The following is a 22,500-nucleotide window of genomic DNA, read 5'->3' as shown; positions in this document are numbered from 1 at the left end:
CACACAAAAACACACACACCCTGCCCCCCTTCGCTCCTCCGCTACCTGCTGTCCCTTGCCACTCGCTGGGTAACTTGATGGCAGATGTTGCCGCGCTGAAGTTGGCTCTGAAGTGCATCTCTGGCTCCCCGGTCGCCACGGCAACTCAGTCAAAGCGCATCAGATCTCTTTATTTGTGCCTGGGGCAACTTTGGGCAGTGCAGCTGTGTCCACCCCCGCTTTACCTTTGGTGTCGGAGCTGCCTCGGGCAAGAAAATGTGAGACTCCAAAAAAAGTACGAAAAAAAGGGAAAAAAAAGAAAGAAATAAAACAAGAGAGAAAAAGGTTGCAGCGCTTTTCCGAAAACTACATCTGCTGACGATCCAACAGTCTGGCTCTGTGTGTGTGTGTGTGTGTGTGTGTGTGTGTGTGTGTGTGTGTGTGTGTCTCTCTGTGTCTGTGCATCTGTGTGTATGTGTGTCTGTGTACCCCCGGGGGTGTCAGAGATGAACAGATGTCTGCGACAACCTGCTTCCTTACACCTGTACGAGTCCCACAACCCTGTGGATCCGCCGGCCGCTGAAACATTCATGACCCCTGAGGGCTGCTGTCGGCCATCAAAGCCTCCTCACTCTCCTCCCTTCCCTCTCCTCTCTTCCCTCTCGTCTCCTCCCTCTCTCCTCCTTTCCATCTCTCTTTCCCTCGGCCCTCCCCCCATCCCATTCTTTTTCCCCTCCTCCTGTTTTCTTTCTCTCTCTAGTCAATCCCTCTTTCCTGCTCCTTTTTGCTATCCCTCCCTATTTCTTTATTCATCCTTTTCCTCCGTTTGTCCCTATCCCTATCTCTTTATTCATCCTTTTGCTCTCTCCCTTTCTCATTCTCTCTCTTTCACTTTATTCATTCTTTCTTTCCCTCCCTTTTCCCCTCTCCCTATCTCTTTATTCATCCTCTCCCTCCCTCCCTCATCTCTCTCTTTCTCTCTGCTGGTCCCAGTCCTCAGGCTGTGATAGCCTCTGGCTGCCCTGCTCCCGCTCTCTTGATCAAGGACTTGAAAGTGGCCGGCAGCAGTTTGCAGGGGTTTCTGGGTAAAACGGCTGGGCCGGAGAGGGCCCCTGACGTGGCACCACGTGAGGCCCCGAGGCTGGCCGGAGCTCTGCGTGCACGCCTTTCGGCCAGATGGCCGAGGACTATGTGAGTGTGTGTGTATGTAGGGAGGCTCACAAGGACACTGGTGGCTGTGCTGTCTAGCCTGTGTTTGAAGACCTCCTTGAAGAACAGGCTCAAATGTCAATAACATCCACAGAACTTTCCAGAGCTTTCCCCTCTTTTTTCTTTTCTTTTCTGTTTTTCCAAACTTCACAAAAGTTGACAAACAAGAAGTATCTTCCCTTACTCCTTTTGTGTGATAGATTTGGTCAACATTCCCTTTATCCTTCTCTGACGAGTATATAAGTCAAGGATAATCTATAGCTATAAATCCGCCGTACATTATCCAAAAATGAATCCCGACAGGATGAAAAGGGCCCCGACACACAGCGGAGGGGTCTTGTCTCGTCCTGAAGTGGTTTATTTTTCGATAATAACCGTTGGACAATACATTTTCCCGCCTACTATATGGTTACTTGCCAAACCGATAGAAGAAATTCCTCCAAAATACCTCTTTTAATGATAATGTTGCCATTTCGTGATTTCCGCTAAATGACCGTACTACTTGCGGAATGAGATGAAAGATGTGAATTAGAAGCACAAAACCCGTTGCCAATGACAGCGGCCATCAACTTTTCGCAGCGGTGAATATCAAGAAATTACACACCTGCGAACGTTGGGGTGACCCATTCAAATCAACAAAACGTTTTTGGAACATTCTGTAGAGCCGTATAATAATAACAAATATGAACCTTCTTCTCATCCCCACAACATTAGCTTCAGGTTTGTTAACATTTTTCCCGTAAATAACATCACCAAGGACAGACAGATTACAGGAACCAAGGAACATGGGCAGCAGCATTCTCAGCTCTGCCCAAGCGGCTCCTCTCAGTGCTGGCTGTGTGCTCAAATCTGCCCTAGTGACTCGTCTATCAGTGTAAACACGCCGAGGGAGGAGGGGGACACCACTCAGAGACTGTGTTTACATCGTGAGGTCATCGGGTAAGTTGTTCGACAACAGTGTGGCGAGAGACACCGCGACACGGCCGGAGAGCCTCAGAGGAGCAGAGCAGAGCAGAGGACCAGGTCAAAGCAGAGCCACTTTACTGGGGAACAGAGTGGTGTGACCCTTCAGAGCCACGGTCAACACAGATGCACATTTTCATCAATATGTGTGCTCCTTGGGTATTTACTACACAGAGCAGAGCAGAAAGCAGCACACAGGTCAAAGAGAGCCACATCACAGGGAAACAGCTTAGTTCTTCTTCACGCTAGCAATTCCATTTACCCATTGAATACCCATATGCCTTTACACATTCAATGCCCATATGCTTTTATCAACATTACTTACAGCACAGACATACATTTTCAATGGTATGTGTGGTGCTTGGTTGAACCCATGACCTTTGAACCAATGACCTTTGTGTTGTTTGGACCTTTATCTACTAGTATGACCTAAAGGAACATTACACAGGAGAGGATAGTCTGTGTGAGTCTTGAGTGACACTATGTACATATGTATGTATGTGTGTTTTCAGCTGTACTAGTGTCATACTGCTATAACACTGTCTTACTGCTCTCAGACTAATGGTGCTGGGTTTGTGCTAAATAATAGCATATGCAGCACTTAGGGATCAATGATTTAAGATGGGTGGAAAACATATTAAAATGTCAAGGCATGTCAAACTTCCTCAAAGGTGCCTGGCAGGCCTCAGCCCACAGTGGGTTAACCTAAATCTGGTGAACCACAATGGTTTGTGAAGCAAGCCAGTAACCAAAGTCACTATTAAAACCACATCGGATGCCGCACTGTCATACTGGTGTCATGTTCGGGTTTGGGCTGTGTGCTTCACTTCAGAGGAAAAGACTGTTTGAATAAAGTGGAGCCAGAGAGACGATCCAACTTTGTAGGCTGTTGATCATTTTCCTGTGCATGTGGATGTGTGTGTGTGTGTGTGTGTGTGTGTGTGTGTGTGTGTGTGTGTGTGTGTGTGTGTGTTTGTGTGTGTCTGTGTGTGTGTGTCTGTGTGTGTGTGTGTGTGTGTGTGTGTGTGTGTATCTGAGTGTGAGTGTGTGTGTGTGCGCGCAAGGGAGAGATAAATAGAGAAAGAGCGTATGCCTGTGCACACATATGTGTGTGTGTGTGTATGTCTGTGTGTGCTTGTGTCTGTGTCTGTGTGTGAGTTTAATACTGTTTTACTTCCCTTACAGGAAAAGCTAACTGAGCTCAACATCCTAATAAGGCTGTGGCTGTCACTGAGCTCTGAGGGCTTGCAGCTGTGGGTCATGTGATCGTACCACAAGGTTACGAATGCAACCACAAGTGCATCCTGCCGCTTTGCAAACAACAAGAAAGAAACCCTCCTCATAAAATCCGCAAACAACATACTGATCAACACTGCCAGGTGTCAAGCACACACACACACACACACACACACACACACGCTGCAAAAAACAGTGCCTGCTTATCCAGGGTCATAATACTATTGCAGAACTGGTCGTCAAGGAGTAGAGGAGGCAAGGAGACTGTAGTTGTTGTTGTTGCTAAGTGAAAAAGGGAAGTGGTGCAGAGTTGGTGAGTGGGTTGCTATAGTGTGTGATACAGAAAGGGCTGGTTTCATAGGTGGTGAGTTCTGTTATGAAGAGTGGTTAGTACTAGGTTTCCTGGTTGGTCGGAGGTTTGCCAAAGTAGCTTACCTTCTCCGCAGATGTCGGCCTCATTAGAGAGACTCGGTCATATTGCCGTTTTAGTAGAGCCCACAGTGCATCCAGGCGACCCTGTGATGGAAAAAACACAGACACCTATCATTTCCTGCCCTTCCTCTCTTATTGGATTGGTTTAGGTCATTATTACAGATAGGTCAGAAGTGAGAAAACACCACACATACTTAAATACTGTGTAACATAACTATCTGAGGATCTGATCTACTATGTTTGGATGCGAAAAACAGCGCAATGCATTGTTATTAGCTGGTATTGCTAACTGGTAACAATTGCTAACAACAACCATTAGTATTAGTATTAGCATTTGTTCTCCGACTTTCTATTGGAACGTGGTCAACTTGGGTGTGACGTCATTCCCATCTCCGAGTTCCGAGTTCCAAAGTAAACGGAACACACCAAGAGGACATTGGGGTAGCCAGTGTGTCTCACCTTGATTGGCGTGTACCATTTGGACTCTGTTGAGTGGGGGGAGGGAGTGGACTTTGGCTTCTTCATCATGGGCTCCTCCGCCTCTTCGACCACCGTCACCACAGCGTTTTTGGCCATCTCCAGGCGAGCCCCTTCCTCCGTCGAGCCCTTCTCACCCCAGCGCACCTACATCAAGACAGCAACACAAACGCACCATTCATGGAAACAAGCACACACAAGCACCAAGCTGTAGTCCTAATCATGAGTTCACATTAGTTCAATGTTAACCTATCAGCTAAAATTTGAGTAAATCCATATGTTTATGGCATGTCTTTTAGGTACCTAGTTGTTATAACACCCTCAAATCATTTTGGTGATATAATGTCAGGTGAAGGAAAGACAAACACACCCAAGCTATTACATTCAGTACACACAGCTACATACAGTAATTTTATACTGTAGATCATGTTGAAAATGTTAAAACAGCCTATACAGCATAACAATTCCAAATACATTGCACATACTATAAGCAAGCTAGCTTTTTTTGAAAACATATTTGCCTCTTTATAATCAGTACCTCTTCAACAAACAAATGACTGTAAGTAACATGACCACTCTGGTCAATCTGACAATAGATTTGGGTTGATGTGATAAGATTCTGATGCTTTTTTCCATCCTCTCTGCAGCTCTCAGCTTTGCACTGATCAGTCCACACCAAACCCACAGCCCAGCTGCTGTTGCCATGGCAGAAACTAACTAGCATATCAATTAGTGCCACACATGCAACGGGTTAAACCTAGGCTATCCAGAGCAGATTTCCCCATCTCGACACGGAGTGACTCCAGTCTCGCTGTGAAGGGAGAGGCCCTCTGGAGCCGCTTGTAGGTAGGGGTGTTTCTAGGCACTCCCATCCCCAATTTCATTCCCCTTAATCTTTGGTGTGTGTGTCTTTGGTGTGTGTGTGGGGGTGTGTGTGTGTGTGTGTGTGGGGGGAGCCAGAACGACAATAAACGACAACAACTGTGTGAAGACCGCATATGTTTTATGTTTTTCTAAAGGTGCACTTAAGTGAGAGAAGGAGAAAGATAAAGTCTGGTTCCTATCCCCCCCCCTCCCAACACACACACACACACACACACACACACACACACACACACACACACACACACACACACACACACACACACACACACACACATCCAGGGGCCAATCCTGAGGCAGCGTCAGATATGGAGATGCTGTGTCTGAGAGAATATGAGGGCTGACTACGTAGACAGTCTGGAAGGGAGAGAGGGGAGTATGTATTTTTGTGTGTGTTTGTATTTGTGTGTGTGTGTGTGTGTGTGTTTGTGTGTTTGCGTGTGTGTGTGTGTGTGTGTGTGTGTGTGTCTTTGTACATACACTTTGTATGTGTATATGTGCATGCTTGCGTCTGTATGTGTGTGTGTGTGTGTGTGTGTGTGGGGGGCGGTCCTGTCTGGAGCTCTCTCCATCACTCCTGGGAACAGCACTGGCAAGGTATCACTCCCCGAGGTTTGTTTCATTTATTTATTCATTCAGTTTTCCATCAGTGCTACACTGATGCCAGCATCTCCTCAGGGTACCTGGGCAAAGAGCACAGAGAGGGGGAGAGAAAGAGAGAAGAGAAGTGATAGAACACGAGAGTGAAAGAAAACGAAACGAATACAGACAGACAGACAGAGAATGAAAGACATATAAAGGATAAGCACATAAAAAAAACGAAGAGTAGAAGGAAGAAAAAAGAGAGAAGAGGAGGCTGGAATGGAAGACTGAGAGGAACATATTGACGTATAGAAAAGAAAAGAGAGCGATGGATACAGAAAGAAAGACAGAGCGGGGGGGGGGGGGGGGGAAGCCTGCTGAACAAAAGGTGCTTGACAGCAGTGAGGCTGCCTGAGATGAATTCATTAGGCTGGCAGACATCACTCAATCCGCACCACCCTCCCACCCTCCCATTACCCATAACCCCCCAATCGACCCCTCCATGCTGTCTCCTGGCAGACAGGCAGGAGTCAAGGCTGGACGCGGATGATGCCGCCCGTCATGTCAAACCCGTCAGCCATCCCGGACAAGCCTCCAAGAAACAGCTTTGAAAGCTCTGCAGCTGACGTCAGAGGACCACACTCACAGAGTGTTCAAGAGGGGAGACGCAGAACGTAAACAAAAGTGACAAGGAGTAGGAGAGAAAGCTCAAAATGGAGGAGGGGGAGGGGGGGGGTCACTCAACTATTATGTATAAGACATATAAGACCATGTTTTTTTAGAAGGGGTGTTGGAAAAGTAAGTGTACAGTCTCCATCCCAATTTATGGACAAGGGAAGGCAAACCAGGAAAATAATAATAAATAAATAAGGTTATCCTCCCATGCAGTATGTACTGCAACCTTTGAACCATAATGACTGTAACGTCTTAACTGTACACCTTTTCTGACTCTGTAACCACGGTTACTCACCTCCATGCGTCTGATGCCTCCAGCGCCTCTGCCTCCGTAGTAGGAGGCGTCCACCGTTGGCCACTTCTTCTTGGGCAGGTCGTCCTCCTCTGGCATCTGAAATGAGACGAGGAGGCAGAGGTAGAGGAGATGCCAGCATGCAGCCCAATACTGAAGCTCTCCAATGCATCGGAGCAGCCAGCATGCTATCTTTAATGTACACTCATTTACTCATAGATATAGATAGGCAGATAGATAGATAGATAGATAGATAGATAGATAGATAGATAGATAGATAGATAGATAGATAGATAGATAGATAGATAGATAGATAGATAGATAGATAGATAGATAGATAGATAAATAGATAGATAGATAGATAGATATATAGATAGATAGATAGGCAGATAGATAGATAGATAGATAGATACATAGATAGATAGATAGAAAGACATATAGATAGATAGATAGACAGACAGACAGACAGGCAGATAGATATATAGATAGTTAAACAGATAGATAGACAGGTAGATAGATAGGAGGATGAGCTCCTTATACTCACAGGTGGAGGAGGAGGGGCTGGTCGAGGCGGGGGATCTTTTATGACCTGACAGAGACAGAAAGGAAAACAAATACCTTATCTGAGGTCATCATGGGAGGATGCTACGGTGACATCGCCATAGCAATGAGACATGTCACCATTGACATTATCATCATCATCATCATCATCCTCATCCTCATCCTCATCACCATGGCCATTACTCAGTCTGCCCTGCAGTTCTCCACGGCACGCTCTCACCGCAATGTATTTCTACAAGTGCAGCCCGTTATTATGCTGATACGCCATTCATTGGAAGACCATTGTGCCAAGCAAACAGATCAGGCCCCCAGTTAACACAAAATGCCAGATCAACAAGTTGAAGGGGGAGTGGGAGATAGTTGGGGGCAGTTAGTCGGACGGGGCATTTGGGGACGGCGGCGGATTGCTGTCGTTTATCTCTTAATTAATTGGATGTGGTTCAGCAGGCCCCAGCAATCCTAAGGAGCTCATTAGTCCCAATGATATGCGGAGGAGAATTGGGCTGGGCTCCAGACTTCATCTGGATGGGAAAATAACACACAGGATCTTCCTCTACGGCACACACACACAGACACACACACACACACAGACACACAAACACACACACACACACACACACAGACACACACACACAGACACACAAACACACACGCACTCGACACGCACGCCCACACGCATGCGCACACGCACACGCACTAACACACAAACACACACACACACACAGACACACACACTGTGGCTGTCAGAGGGGACAGGGGGACAGCATGCAGAGCCATGGTGTTTGGCTGTCAGAGGGGACAGGGGGAAAGCATGCAGAGCCATGGTGTTTGACAGCGCCTCTGCTGCGGAGACGTCCCACTTGCGACATCACTCAAGTCTCCGTCTCGTCTGCTGAAGACACATGTCCAGGGGACAGACAGGGAGAAGTGTGTAAGTGTATGTGTGTGTGTGTGTGTGTGTGTGTTTGGGCTTGGGACTTTTCTGATCTGCCGGCCAGCACATTCACCCCAGCAGTCTGACGCGAGACAACAATACACTTCAACCACGGACGGCACTAAAAAGGACAGGGGGAAAACCTGGCCACCAGCACTAGCTGAAGAGGTGTGAAGTTCAGGCAGTAGTCAGATTGAATTATTTCTTCTCTTGACGTGAAAAGACACTGCACGCATGTATTGTCATAGCAGAGCTTATGCAAGAGTGAACTTCAGCCATCGTTACACCTGGGATAAGCATGCATGTATGTAAGTGTGTGTGTGTGTACGTGTGTGTGTGTGTGTGTGTGAGAGAGAGAGAGAGAGAGAGAAAGAACGAGAGAGAGTGTTTGTTTGTTTGTCTGTGTGTGTGTGTGTGTGTGTGTGTGTGTGTGTGTGTGAGTGTGTGTGAGTGTGTGTGTGTGTGTAAAAGATCAATGTAATGAGCACGCTCCAAACTCAAAATCAAGACCTTCCCCTGCCACCCGGTCAGGTTGTGCATTTACCAAATGAGTCCCTCCCCACCACCCCCATCCCCCCCCCCCAAAAAAAGCTTATTAATTATCACATATCATGGTTCTAACAGCTGTTCTATTCACATTAAAGCACACTAATACCATAATGCTACTGTTGTCATTAAAATAATGGAAAATGATCAATTAGGGTTAATTAATTGCTCTTTGACACTCAACTGACTGTTGGCAAATCCAAGTAATGTGCGCTGGTGGGGTGTGCCGGTGCGATGATTACCATCATTTTAGCCAGACCTTACGTTGACGGATTAGCTCCTCTCACTGAGTAATTAAGCAGCAGATTTCATATTTCCTGGGCATATTGCAGGATAAATAAAGCTTTAAACAAATGATGTGCTCGTCTGTTAGTTCTAACAACAAAAAAAGAGGGGAAAAAAACACTCAAAATACAATAAATAAACTACCTGACAGACAGATGTGTAGAGAGGCGGCCGTTTAAAACCGTTAAGTGCAGTCGGTAATTAAACGCTAAAGCACCGGACACTTAGCCATCTGATGGCCAGCTTGAGCTGCTAAACATACGCGACAGCAGCAGTGGCGATCTGACCAATCAGCAGCAACCGCTGAAACATCACCATATGGCAGCTGTGTAATTGTCCAATTGGAGTTTATAATCCGTTCACTTTAGTCAGTAATGCTCCCATGTTGTGTCAAGCTGTTTCCCAGCTTATCGTGGCTGGGGTGACTGACAAGTAGCATATTTGCAAATTAAAACGATGCACTTTCATCCCCAGTAAATTAAGCTATTTGTGGGGCCAGGCAAGAGTGATGATCTAAGAGGTCAACTGGTGGGAAATATCACATTCTTCTCTCATGGCAGTGCTGTCTTGTGAAAGTAAACTGTGGCAACACAAAACAGACCCAAAATTGCTTGTCGCAATTCAATAATTAAAGTTTGTCCTCCTGACAGATTACATAAGAATTACACTTTCAAGAGACGAGTAAGTTCACCTTTCAAAGTTTATCTCGTATCTTTGGAAAAGTCGCACAAATAGAAACCCGTTCATACTAAAAACCTATGAAAAATAAAGTGAAATTTGAGATCGGAAGTCCGTAGCAATCAGAAGAGTTCATCAGTGATGAAAATGAGACGAAAACGATTTCTCATTTCTGCCTCTTTCTCGCCCTGAAAGATTTTGTGTGAGTCTGCCTGCTTTGTGCCTTTTCTGATTTAGTTTTTCATGGAAAAAAAAGAAAGGGAGTGAGAAAAGAGAGAAAAGGGTGAAAGACGGGGTGGGGTGGGATGGGGTGGGGGGGTGTGGGGGTAGAGAGAGGAGAGATCTGGCAGGGGCGAGTTTAAATATTAACAGCGCACACATGGCCCTCTCCTAGTGCCGAGTCCCTGGTGGACGGGAACAGCAGCTCCTGCACCAAGACAAACAGTGGCCAGGCCAGACATGCTGCAGGGGGTTTACATTTTAATGCGTTTGTTGGTTTTCCAAAATATGCTTCCATCTCTGCCTGGATCAGGGCCCGCGTGCGCGGCTTTCTCAAAGCGGCCCGGCGCTGCTCACTCTCTCTGCCTGCATGCCTGCCTGCCGATGCCATCACTCTGTGTGTGTGTGTGTGTGTGTGTGTGTGTGTGAGAGAGAGAGAGTTTGCGCCTTGTGCGCCAGATTCCAAAAGCAGGAGGCTCTTGGGCATGCCATCTGTAGTAGTTAGCAATGGTTTAGACTGATAATGCGATCTGGGCTCCCATTGTTCTCATGGAAAGAGGGGAGTTGATGAACCAAATGATTTTTCTCTTTTAAAGGGGAGGGGGAGGGCTGAGATTTATACTCACACAGTTCAAGTTAGGAACTATTCACACAATGCAGAAATGCCTCCAGAACAGCCATGCTTTCCGGAACGTCATGTGAATAGTATAGTAACATATAAAGAAAGAGCTACCAAAAACAAACTGCCAGGCAATAATGTCAGAGAAAGAGCAGTGAGAACTGCCCTCATGAAGAAGCCATCACAACGTACTAAAGGGCAGGACGTGGAGCAAAACATACTTCCTCACTCCTCCCTTGTTTGGAGAGGGGCACGATTAGGTCATTTTTGGGAGTCAGTACTCAACCATAAACACAACGTTACCTCATCCATCCTGTTCCTGCCTGAGACTGGCTGAGTTTGGCCTAGATCTGGCTCACATCTGGTGTGAATCTGGCACATTCTGACCCTGATTTGGCACAGATCTGTTCCGGTTCAGTGCTAGATCTGGTGTGGAGTTTCAGACCAGGGTGTTTTGAAATGGGTTAAACCCTGAGGACTCTGGAGTTCACCTGGCTTGCGCCCAGCGCTCAAACTCTGTTCATTACCAGACCCCTTTCTTCACATCAGCCTTTGGCATCCAAGACCATTCCTCCAGTCACCCTTGGAAGGGTGCCAAGCAAGGAGCGCTCACTTAAAAAAGAGAGAGCGAGAGGGAGAGCGAGGGGGTCTTCAAAAGGCAACACGTGACACAGAAAACAGCAGGGGAGCGGACTGAGAGACAGGGGAAGGAGAGAAGTCACCCACTGAAGAGAGGGGGATTGGCAGTGATGGGCTTGTGTAACATCAAATGATAGCTTTCAAATGATTCCCATCAGATCGCTGTTCACTGTTACAAGAACTAGAACCAAAAGCAGAACTAGAACCAAACAGAATCTCTCAGATATATAGTTCTTTTCACACATACATAGTGCAGCCCAAGATTTTGACCAGTGAGAGATTTATTGCACATACAGTACAGTGCAAAACTGTTGATCCAGTTCATATACTGCTCACCTAAGGAGGATAGAAGGAACTTTATATAAAAACTGGGAGTCAGCACTTCTATTCCGTAGTCATTAGTTGATGTTTACTCTCTTGTTTTGGAGCACAGGACCAAAACAAATATTTACAGACTGTTCTGCAAGGCAAAGTGTTCGGTAGACACAACATTTCTGTGTTGTAGTGTCATAGATTTTAGGTGTAAAAGCTACACTGTTTGATTGTTATCATGTTACAGTGTAACAGCATTACAGTGTTAAAGTGTAACAACGCTACAGCGTCAAATTTGTACAGTTTTACAGGGTTAAAGTGTTACAGTGTTACAGTATTACTGTGTTGTAGTGTTACAGTATTAGAGTGTTAAAATGTTACATTGTTACAGTAGTACAGGGTTAAAGTGTTACAGTGTTACTGTGATGAAGTGATACATTATTAGAGTGGTAAAGTGTTACAGTGTTACTGTGTTGTAGTGTTACAGTATTACAGTGGTAAAGTGTTACAGTATTACTGTGTTGTAGTGTAACAGTATTACAGTGTTAAAATGTTAAAGTGTTACAGTGTTAAAGTGTTACCGTGTTATTGTGTTCTAGTGTTACAGTATTAGAGTGTTAAAATGTTACAGTATTACAGTGTTATAATGTTAAAGTGTTATATTCTAATGTACTCACCACAGTGCAGCAAAGCGGCCAGCACCACCACATGAGGGCCAGAGCAGCCAGCAGCATCAGCACCAGGAAAACTATAAATACCACCATGCCATCCGACTGAAGACACACACACACACACAATCACACACACACACACACACACACACACACACACACACACACACACACACACACACACACACACACACACACACACACACACACACACACACACACACACACACACACACAAACACACACACACACACACACACAATATCAGGGAATAGTAATAGCTACAATACCATGCCATCCAACACAGAAAACACAATAGCTGATAGCATCAATCCAATATCTATATTTCAATAAACACCACCATGCCACACAATATCAGGGAATAATATCTCTCAAATCAACCCCATTCATTCATAGATAGTACTACTGGAAATAGTAATTTGTCTCAACATAACCCAAAAGGCTAGAATTCACCTACTCACAACAATTATATTGAAAGGAAGGTAAGGGAGTCTAAACCCATACAAAAGACCCAGGCCTCGTTTCCCGATAACGACGTATCTTAACGGCCTACGTGGATGTTGGCGACATCGTAGACTCAATAACACTTTCTACTTACGAGCGCTTCCCGAACATCATCTTAAAGTCAGGTGCACGGGCGCAACGTGCACGAGTTCTTAAGTATCTCTTAGGAGCTGGTTACGTCACGTTAACCTGTTTACGTTAATTGCTGTGAAATTAGCTAGCCTATGCGTGCATCGAACGTGCACTGTGCACTGAATTCGGGGCGGGGATAGTAACGCCATTTCCAGCAGAGTATTTAAACTGTGTTCCCATTGTAAGGACATTTATTACGATCTGTCTGAGAGTGGGCTGTCAAAGCTAGCATCATCGAAGTCATACAGTACAGTAGGCTACATACATTCAATACAATTAACCTACATTTGAGTCCAACTGCATGACCATTCTTACCCTACACTTACCCTTACAATAAAGAAGTGATCCTATTTCAACCATAACTTCATTTTAAATAATTTCTTTCTTTATGACATTTAGTTTATAGTTTAGACAGCAACGTTGACATCTATATTCAACTGCATCCACTACATACTCTCAAACTTTATTTGTTGGTAACTCTCCAAAAAGGCTACCATTAACACATTTCTTAATGAAAAGGAAACATGCATCACAATAATACTTCAGTGTAACCTGTACCTATGTGGAGTGCAAATATGTCTTGCCATTACACTACCCAACAGCTCTACGTCTGCTAACACTACAGAATGCATAATTCCTACGGGCACTGCACTAGTTTTGTATAGCCTAATCTTTATTTCTATTTTGATGGGAATAGGCAGGTGAAACAATGACATTCTCATGATGTGCTATACACAGAAACATCGTTTGGATTTCTTCTATAATAGGCCGAACGACGCCCCTGGTGGATTGCATTGCTAAGTGTGAAGTTACTACTGGATTGCATCGCTAAGTGTGAAGTTACTACTGGTCCTGACCATACGTAGAATTCTTCTCAACGAAAGATAAACTTAAGCTAAGTGCCGCGTCGGGAAACCGGTCTGCAACGTAGGATTCCTCTTACGAACGATTTCAAGTCCTTTTTAGGCTAAGTGCGCGTTCGGGAAACGAGGCCCGACCCACTCGGTTACTTTACGTGATAATTTAAACCTTGTATTAATTACTTTATGTAAACATTCAATGAAAAATAAACATTCAATTTCTAGTCTTTTTTACACGTAGTAAGTTTCAATAACTCCATACCATTACATATCGACATTCAAGGAGCAAAGATGAGACGTCGTTGTGTGGTGAGAACTGATAGAAAATCGTAAACAACAACAATCGCCGGTGGGGAGAAGCCATTTTTCCATTGACTGGAAGCCTGCTTTGTTTATTGTAGGTTACAAAAAATAAAGAAAATGGCGGAGATTGTTGTTGTCATCGATTTTCTATCAGTTCTCACCACACAACCACGTCTCATCTTTGCTGCTTGAATGTCGGTATGTAATGGTATGGAGTTATTGAAACTCACTACGTGTAAAAAAGACTAGAAATTGAATGTTTATTTTTAAGCGTCGAAAGTTGCACTGGGTGCCTTTAAGACTGTGGGTCAAATTTAAAACCACCTCATCAACCACCGTGGAAATTAGCAGCCAGATTAAAGCCAATACAAAACGGTTGTATTAATTTAGACCCACACCATAACACCAGGGGATTAGGCCTATCCAAACCTACATAATAAGATAATTACTTAATCATCCTTCATCAATCAATCAATTACTACAAAATCCCATGAAAGCAATAGATGGAGGAAATATTAGTACTATACTAATACAGTTATCATTATTCAAATAAAACTACATTATCAAATGTGTAAAGACCAAAATGTATAAAATCATAAAACCATGGATTTTCAGAGTGTTTCAACAAAATGCAGTCACATATTTACAATGCAATTAAGGCTGTGTAGTATACGTATCTATGACTATAACTGATAATAAGATATGGTTTAAAACAACAAACACTATTAAAATAAAAATACAAATTCCCAACAAGGGGCTATGTTTGCATAATAGAAATGTATTTGTATTATTTGTTGTTATTTTCATTGTCAGGCAAATCTTCCACTCACACAGGTAGTGACGGAGATGGTGAAGGCACTGGAGAGGAAGGACTTGCCACTGTTGAGGCTGATCAGGATATCCATGGACCTGGAGAACAAAAGCCAAACTAGTTCATTCCATCCACACAGTTCAAACTCAAAACAAGGAAGTGCTGCCAGTGCACAGAACCTCAAGACATCGGAAAATATCAAAGACGAATGACTATGAAAAAAAAAAAAATCTTTTGTATTTAGTCACCTGTTCATTATTTCATGTTTACCCTTCAATGAACTCCGCCGCATTACAGCTTAATATGAGGGACATACCAAACACAATTTTAAACAATATTAAAACGCAACAATGATTCAATAAATATGTAATGAAAAGTTAAATTCTCGGCATGAGCACTTATAGTAAATTACGGTCAAACACATCCACACCGAGCAGTCAAGTCACTTTTAATAAACACTCTGATTCAATTAAAAGCCAAATTAAAAGCTGTGCTTGACTGTCACTGGCCTTGCGGGCGAGTCTCGCCGCACAATGGAGATGCAGAGAATGACCTATATAACTTATTTACCGGCAAGAGAGGAGGTAAAGGGAGCAATTAACGTGCTAATGATGAACGGCACCGTAATCTCCATATGTCTGATACGCAGGATCCAATTATCACGCGCCTAATGAGAATCCAGGGCGACTTAACGCCTCACAACCTCCCCAAAATGGAGTGGGGATGGGAGCAAGAAGAGCCTATTGTCTTCTGCACGTGGCTCCAAGAGAATTGAAAATAATATCGTCCCTGCGATGTGTGTGTGTGTTTGTGTGTGTGTTTGTGTTTGTGTGTGTGTTTGTAGATGCTGGCTTTCTTCTTCTTGGTGGGACATGAACTCAGACTCTACCCAGAACCAGCACTCTTTCAATACTTGTATTTGTGTTGCCATTGTTTAGGAGCATTTTACTTGATTATGATGAAAGGCCGCATGTCCAAACACTCTAGCCACCCACACCCCCTCAGAAATGTGACAAATATTTGCAAATGTAGTCCTGTTGTTTACACCATCCCACCAGTACATTTGTGCGGTTAATGGCATTGTTCTCTCCTCTCCTCGTGAATCTAATCTGGCCATTGTGCGGGGAGCTCTAAGAGGCTCTTGCATGTTAACTAAGTGTGTCTTCTGAATGGATGAAGGGAGAGGCTAATTTAGCTGACACACTCGATACAGCGAACCGCTAGGCAGGTTGTTAATCAAGCTGGATATGTGCATAGACCCAGGATCAGAGGAGAGGCCTCCCCCCGCTCCACACACACACACACTCTTCTGCCAAATGATTCTGTCTCCCTAGATAAAAGTGGACACACTCAATGCGCCATCACATCTTTTTATTCTTCCTTCCATTCTATCTTTATTTTCTTTCTTTCTTTCTTTCTCTTTCTTTCTTTCTTTCTTTCATCTGAATGCAAATAGGAGATCAGCAGGAGAGTTGTTAAGCTCACAACCACCATCAAAGTAATTGAGAACTATGTGAGCTGCCAGCCTCCACAGTGGTGCATTTAAATCTATATTTTGCCACACAATCTGGCAACAGCAAGACCAACTACATTCACTTTGGTGAATAGGGATCCCCTGTTAGGATTTCAGCATATGACACGCATGCACATAATGTACATAGCTGCCATGTGAAGAAGGACAGCTGACATGACAACCCTATCCCCCCACCCCCTCCTCAAAACTTTCTAATTCACTCCACTCCCTGCAAAGCTACAGTGTTTCAGTTAAAAGCCTGGTTACCGGATCCAGCTCTCTCAAAGATGTCACAACAACATTAAGCTGATTGGACACTTGCATCTCAATCAGCGAGCTCTGCCAACGTGGGGTATTCCCTGGCCTGGCTGCTATGCGGATGGGATCAGGCATGTCACGGACGTAATGCAGGACTGGCAGATGTTCGAGAGGGAAGAGGATCACTCAGTGCCCTGCTCTTGACAAGAAAACTCAGGGACAGTGATGTGGGGCGAGCAACAAGTCACTCCCACAGTCACTGGAGACGCCTGAAGAAGCCTCTAGAACTTTTTTCTCTCTTCCCCCCTGTTCTTCTGTCCCGCTCTGTGTCAGAGGGGGCAGGCAGTGACGGGGAGCGTTTGTGATGTCTTGCAGATGGCCGCCGTGACAGCCGCGTCGCTAATGGCTCCAGAATTTTCCTTAAAGATGCGGAAATGAGCGACGTGAATTATTCACGGGCCCATGTGAGTGTATCAGCTGCCAGCTGAACAACTCTGAGTGTGTGTGTGTGTGTGTGTATGTGTGTTTGTGAGTGTGTGTGTGAGTGTGAGTGTGTGTGGTGGAACTACAACAGCATTCCTTAACAGTATTCATTTTTACATTATTATAGCCATAAAGCAATATAAACTGAATACAATAACTGAATACAATAATAAATACAATTGAAATAAGTCATTTTCTTTTACATTGTAACATAAATAGATAAAAAAAACGTCAGTGATGTACAAAAAAAAACTACTAAAGATGTGATCAGTATGACTGTAATTGAAATATGTTGTTTTTTGTCTATATTTACAGTCTAATATTAGCACAGAGAGAAATGCAAATGTGTTTCCCACAGATAAGGCTGACAGGAAATCCTCTTGAAGGTGTGAAAGAGGAAACCATGCCGTTGCAACAGAACTACCTGGCATTACGGCAAGACTCTCTTTTGCAATCTCACACACATAAACACACACGCACGCACGCACGCACGCACGCACGCACGCACGCACACACGCACACACGCACGCACGCATGCACGCACGCATGCACGCACGCATGCACGCACATACACACACACACACACACACACACACACACAAACCCACACACCCGTACACCTACACACACCATGCTTCTCCAGTAGGCCATATCTGACCTGTGATCATATTCAATGTCTACTTTCCTCTACTGTCTGTCCCTCACTTCCCTCAGTTTCAAAAAATAACCTTGAGAATGACCATCGTCAGGACCCCCCTCAGAATGGGGCCCACAACCAGTACCAATTTGACTTACTCTGAAATAAGCAGATATCACAAACTTCTTCACGAACTTTCACAAATGTTTTGTGCTCTCAGTGTTAGTTTTTGTTCAACTGCAAAAAATTAGTTTTTCCATATGAAAAGAAAAAAGAATCTTAGGTGTGACAGGACCAGCAGGGCAGGTTTAGGCACCATGAAGGAACAGGTATCAGCACCTGGAGTGGCACCGGGCCTCAAACCCCACACGTTCCCCCACCATGAAGGTATCAGCACCTGGAGTGGCACCGGGCCTCAAACTCCACACGTTCCCCCACCATGAAGGTATCAGCACCTGGAGTGGCACCGGGCCTCAAACCCCACACGTTCCTCCACAGATGGAGGACAATGAAATGGCATGTGCAATCTGAGCCAAGAAGACAGGATTGATTATTGATGAGTCATGCTCGACTACCCTGCTCTGCTCTGCCCCATCTCTCTCTCCCTTTCGCCCATGTGAGCGCTTGTTGGGCAGGTGTCAGCAGGACCCCACTGTTATCTTTGCCCCCCACTCCTGGTTGTCAAAACGTCGGTGAGGACACAAACTCTGCCACTCCCCCTCCAACCTAACCAACCCCTCCAATACCACTCCATGGTAGGCACATGTAACCCCCCCCCCCCCCATGTGCTCTCTAGGGGTACATCTTGCTCCTGCTAATGCATGCACACGTGTGTGTGTTTTTGTGAGTGTGTGTGTGTGTGTGTGTGTGTGTGTGTGTGTGTGTGTGTGTGTCGGGGGTAACAGATGCCCCCCTCATACTCTGTTTAGCCCCAGCAGCTGTCGCCACAGATGAGACCTCTTGGCCACCATGAACAAGGACCCATGAGGAAGGACAAGAGTTGCAGAGGAGAGGAGGAAGAGAGGGAGAAGAGAGGAGAGCAGAACAGGCCAGAGGATGCTCTAATTCCTGGACATCCCTCCCAGCGCCTGTGCAGCCCCACTGGGACTCCACTCCAGCTTCATCTGAGCTCCATTAGCCTACATTCAGATCTGGAGCTGCCAGTGGAGTGTGTGTGTGTGTGTGTGTTTGTGGTGGGGGGTGAATGGGCCTGATGTGTCCAATGTTGCCTGACTACATGTGAAGTTCATCGAAAGAGAGTAATGGCGGGGTGATGACAGGGTTAGCAGCGACGGCTCCTCCTTAGTGGTTATCAGTCAGAGAACGGCTAATGGAGAGGTAATGAAGACTCAATCCAAAACACTTCATCTAGAACCCACTATGGCTGCAGACCCGTAGATGGCCTCTAGTAACTGTTTGTGTATCTTCTGCTATTTCATCACTCTGAGAATACATGAGAGCTCCACCATCTGTATCTACTAAAACCTCTTATATTTGAATAATCTTTTTATGAATTTCTCCTGCCTGTACGCCTGTGAATCCCCCTACATAAAAAAGACGTGTTCCACTGAACCAGACACTGAATTGGGACGCAGACTGCGCAAATCCCCTCAGGTAGCAGGAATCCACCCAGCGGCTCACACAGAGTACACTTAGCCATATTTAAGAGCAGATGACACTTAAACGGCACAGCACTGGCTCACGTCCAAATGCTAATCTTCGCGCCGCTTAGCACCCCACTTCTGACAGTGTTGCTCCACACACAAAAAAAAAAAACGCTCAGATATCACCAGTTTCAGGGGTTTGTTCATTTGCGGGTGATTTGGCAAGATTTTGCCAGGCAGTCACGTGTCCCTCAGGTAGAGGGGCTGAGGTGGGTGACGGGCAGATAAAGCAGGTGGGGGTGGTGGGAAGGGCGTGGAAGGGGGGTGGTTAATGACAGGAGGTGTGATTGGCTCGTGAGCGAGGAGCACAGATGGAGAGAGGGAGGGAGGGAGGGGTGCAGCGGCTCAGACGTTGGCTGCAGGTGGCTCGCGGAGCGGTGTGTCGGCGCGGCGGTGAATTATTTACACGGGACCAGAGGCGGAGGGATCGGACGCATCTGCCGCACATCCTTTTAACCCCCCCCCCCCCCCACACACACCTTCACCCCCTTCACCCCCCCAACAGATGTGTTTACTCGCTGCTCGTAGCAGCTAACCACTTAATGGGTCACAAGCACAAGCCAAGAGTTAATTAAGCAAGGATTTTAAAATAGATGCCGTGTAGCAGAGATGGCCTTTTTGTTTATGATGCTGTATGTTATGAGCTAAGTGCTTTATAATAAGCTAAACAGAACAATCAGTGAAAGGAATGAAGGTGTGTGTGTGGGGGGGGGGGGTTACTACAACTACATTAAACGGTTTGAAAAAGATAATGTAATTTACATCATACCGAGTGTCTCATTCCAATGGGAATGCACATAAAGCAGTGACATCACCAAACCACTCAGTCTGAATATATTCAGCAGTAAATTACTTACTGTTCTCACAGTTTTTTTTTAACTACTGGCAAGTGACTAGCTTATGCCATATGTATTTACATGCTGTCTTGATGTGCTGTTCCTGTCCCTGCGCTCATGGCTAGCAAAACTACTCCTGAAATGACCCCGAGTCATCAGCAGGGTATGATCCTGTCAAGGTTACATCAAAACCTTTTCATCATGGAATGCTCTGGAAACCGTGCAGGAAATATTGAGTATTAATTTGTGTCTCAGTTTGGTGTGCATCACTGCAATGTCCAATGACATTCTTCATATTATTATTATTATGATTATTGTTATTGTTATTAATAATTAGCACTTCAAGCTGATTTAGATTTCTCATGTCTGCCAACAGAAAGGCATTCAGATATATAACCTTAATGATCTGAAGAATTGTAGTCCAATGTTTAATATAAAACAAAGAAATGAACATGATCTTCCTTGTGACATCAGTGTGTGGGGTAAATCATGAAAGACCATGATCCTCCTCCTGACATTAGCGTGTGGGGTAATTAATAAGAAAGACCATGATCTTCCTTGGACATCAGTGTGTGGGGTAATTAATGAAAGACCATGATCTTCCTCGTGACATTAGTGTGTGGGGTAATTAATACAAGCCCATGATCCTCCTCCTGATATTAATGTGTGGGGTAATAAATGAAAGAGGGAAGAGGGGGAACTTACTGTCCCACTTCCTGTAGGATGGGCGCTGGACAGAGCACGTAATCATCTCTCACCACACTTGGCACCTCATCTGGAAATATTAGAGAGAGATGGAGAGAGATATGGAGAGAGAGAGGAAGAGAGATTTAAAGAGAGACACAGAGAGGGAGAGAGAGAAAGAGAGAGGGAGGGAGTGAGAAAGAGGAAGAGAGATTGAGAGTGGGAGAGACAGAGATTGGGAGGGGGAGTAGAGAAGAGAGTTAGGAGGAGTGACAGGGGAAAATGAAGGACAGAGAAGAGAAAAAGAGAGATTATTATAGATCCAACCCAAATGTTTTGGCAATACTGTAGAACGTTATTGTCATGCCAATAAAGCTTCTTTTGAATTTGAATGTGAATTTGAGAGAGAGAGAGAGAGAGAGAGCATATTGCTATTGGACTGTCAACTTGTTTCCAGATGTGCAACACTGCAGCCATGTGAGTGGGGTGGGGTGTGTGAGTGTGTGCTAGTGTGTGTGTGTGGGGGTGGGGGGGGGGGCACACAGGCCAAAGCCTTACAATGAGTCATCGAGGGAGGGGGGGTCATAGAGGGACAGCTGACGTCCACACTGCGCACAATTTACAAAACTGGAAATAGAAAATGTGTGTGTGTGTGTGGGGGGGGGGGGGTGTTTGGGGGGGCAGGTTGTTGAGGTTACCACTGGGGGAAAAAACTAGAAACCACAAAGGGACATGAACCATTCCCAGGAGATCTGCATTTATTGTGCAGTTGAGTTTGGACCCACTCAGCTTTGAAGGAGTGAGGGAAAAAGAGACGCTTTTGTGCACTGACTGACAGCCCAGGTGGCTGTGAGCAAAAGCAGCCCATAAACCAGTTGCTTTATCCTTCTCTGCAGCGATGGAGGTGGAGGACAGGCTGTTTTTTTTTCTTTCCTTCTTTCCAAGGCTGGTTTACAGAAAGCTGACGTGTGTATGAAAGCATGTGTGAGCCACATGTATGTATGTGTGAGCTGAATGGGAAAGAGTGTGTAATTACAATACCACTGTGATGTGGCAAATAGAGGGAGGGATGTGAGGAAAAATCTGGAGTGGCTTCAACCGGAGACCCCACGCAGGTGACAATTCATGCTGGGCCATTACAACAGCAAACATGTCCTCTGTAGTGTCCAATATACAGTATGTAGTGTCTAAATATATTTACTCTGAATATATAAATATTAATAAATAAATATAAATATAAATTATATTTAGTGCGCTTTTAAGTCTGTTGTTTCTGTACTTGGACAAAGTAAGGTTGACACGGGGTGTAATCACCATTGATATATTCCCATCTGAGCTACGGTTCCCTTCCTAGAATACACCTGTTCATTCACCAATCCTGCCAGCGTTTTCGAGCCATCTATCCATCCACTCATTCTGCGGATACAGTCATGTGGCTCCTGGTCGCAGATGCTGCTCTGGACACGGGCTGGAGGATGTGGCAGTTGGCAGCCATGTCTTAGGACTGCGCCTCGTCTACCCATAATAACCACATAAAAAAAACGACGGGGTTATGGCTTATTTTTATCTGGCAGTGGAAAGATCAGTGCAGGGCTTGATTGAT

At 45.1% G+C, this 22,500-nt stretch overlaps 1 protein-coding gene across 1 annotated transcript in view; it reads right to left on the bottom strand.

The window, feature by feature from the left end:
* The window catches only part of antxr2a (ANTXR cell adhesion molecule 2a), a 76,571-nt gene that overhangs the window by 37,524 nt on the left and 16,547 nt on the right, over positions 1-22,500 (bottom strand). The window contains exons 10-16 of the mRNA XM_080852505.1: positions 20,919-20,988; positions 14,842-14,920; positions 12,198-12,293; positions 7,272-7,316; positions 6,731-6,826; positions 4,279-4,443; positions 3,823-3,903 (exon numbers count right to left, since the gene is read on the bottom strand). Of these exons, the coding sequence (XP_080708631.1) occupies positions 3,823-3,903; positions 4,279-4,443; positions 6,731-6,826; positions 7,272-7,316; positions 12,198-12,293; positions 14,842-14,920; positions 20,919-20,988 (632 nt within the window). The remainder of the gene's footprint in view (positions 1-3,822; positions 3,904-4,278; positions 4,444-6,730; positions 6,827-7,271; positions 7,317-12,197; positions 12,294-14,841; positions 14,921-20,918; positions 20,989-22,500) is intronic.

Source organism: Sprattus sprattus, assembly GCF_963457725.1.
Source record: "Sprattus sprattus genome assembly, chromosome: 15".
Classification (NCBI taxonomy): domain Eukaryota; kingdom Metazoa; phylum Chordata; class Actinopteri; order Clupeiformes; family Clupeidae; genus Sprattus; species Sprattus sprattus.
The sequence above is the reverse complement of the archived record's forward strand: the minus strand, read 5'-3'. Positions and strand labels throughout refer to the sequence as shown.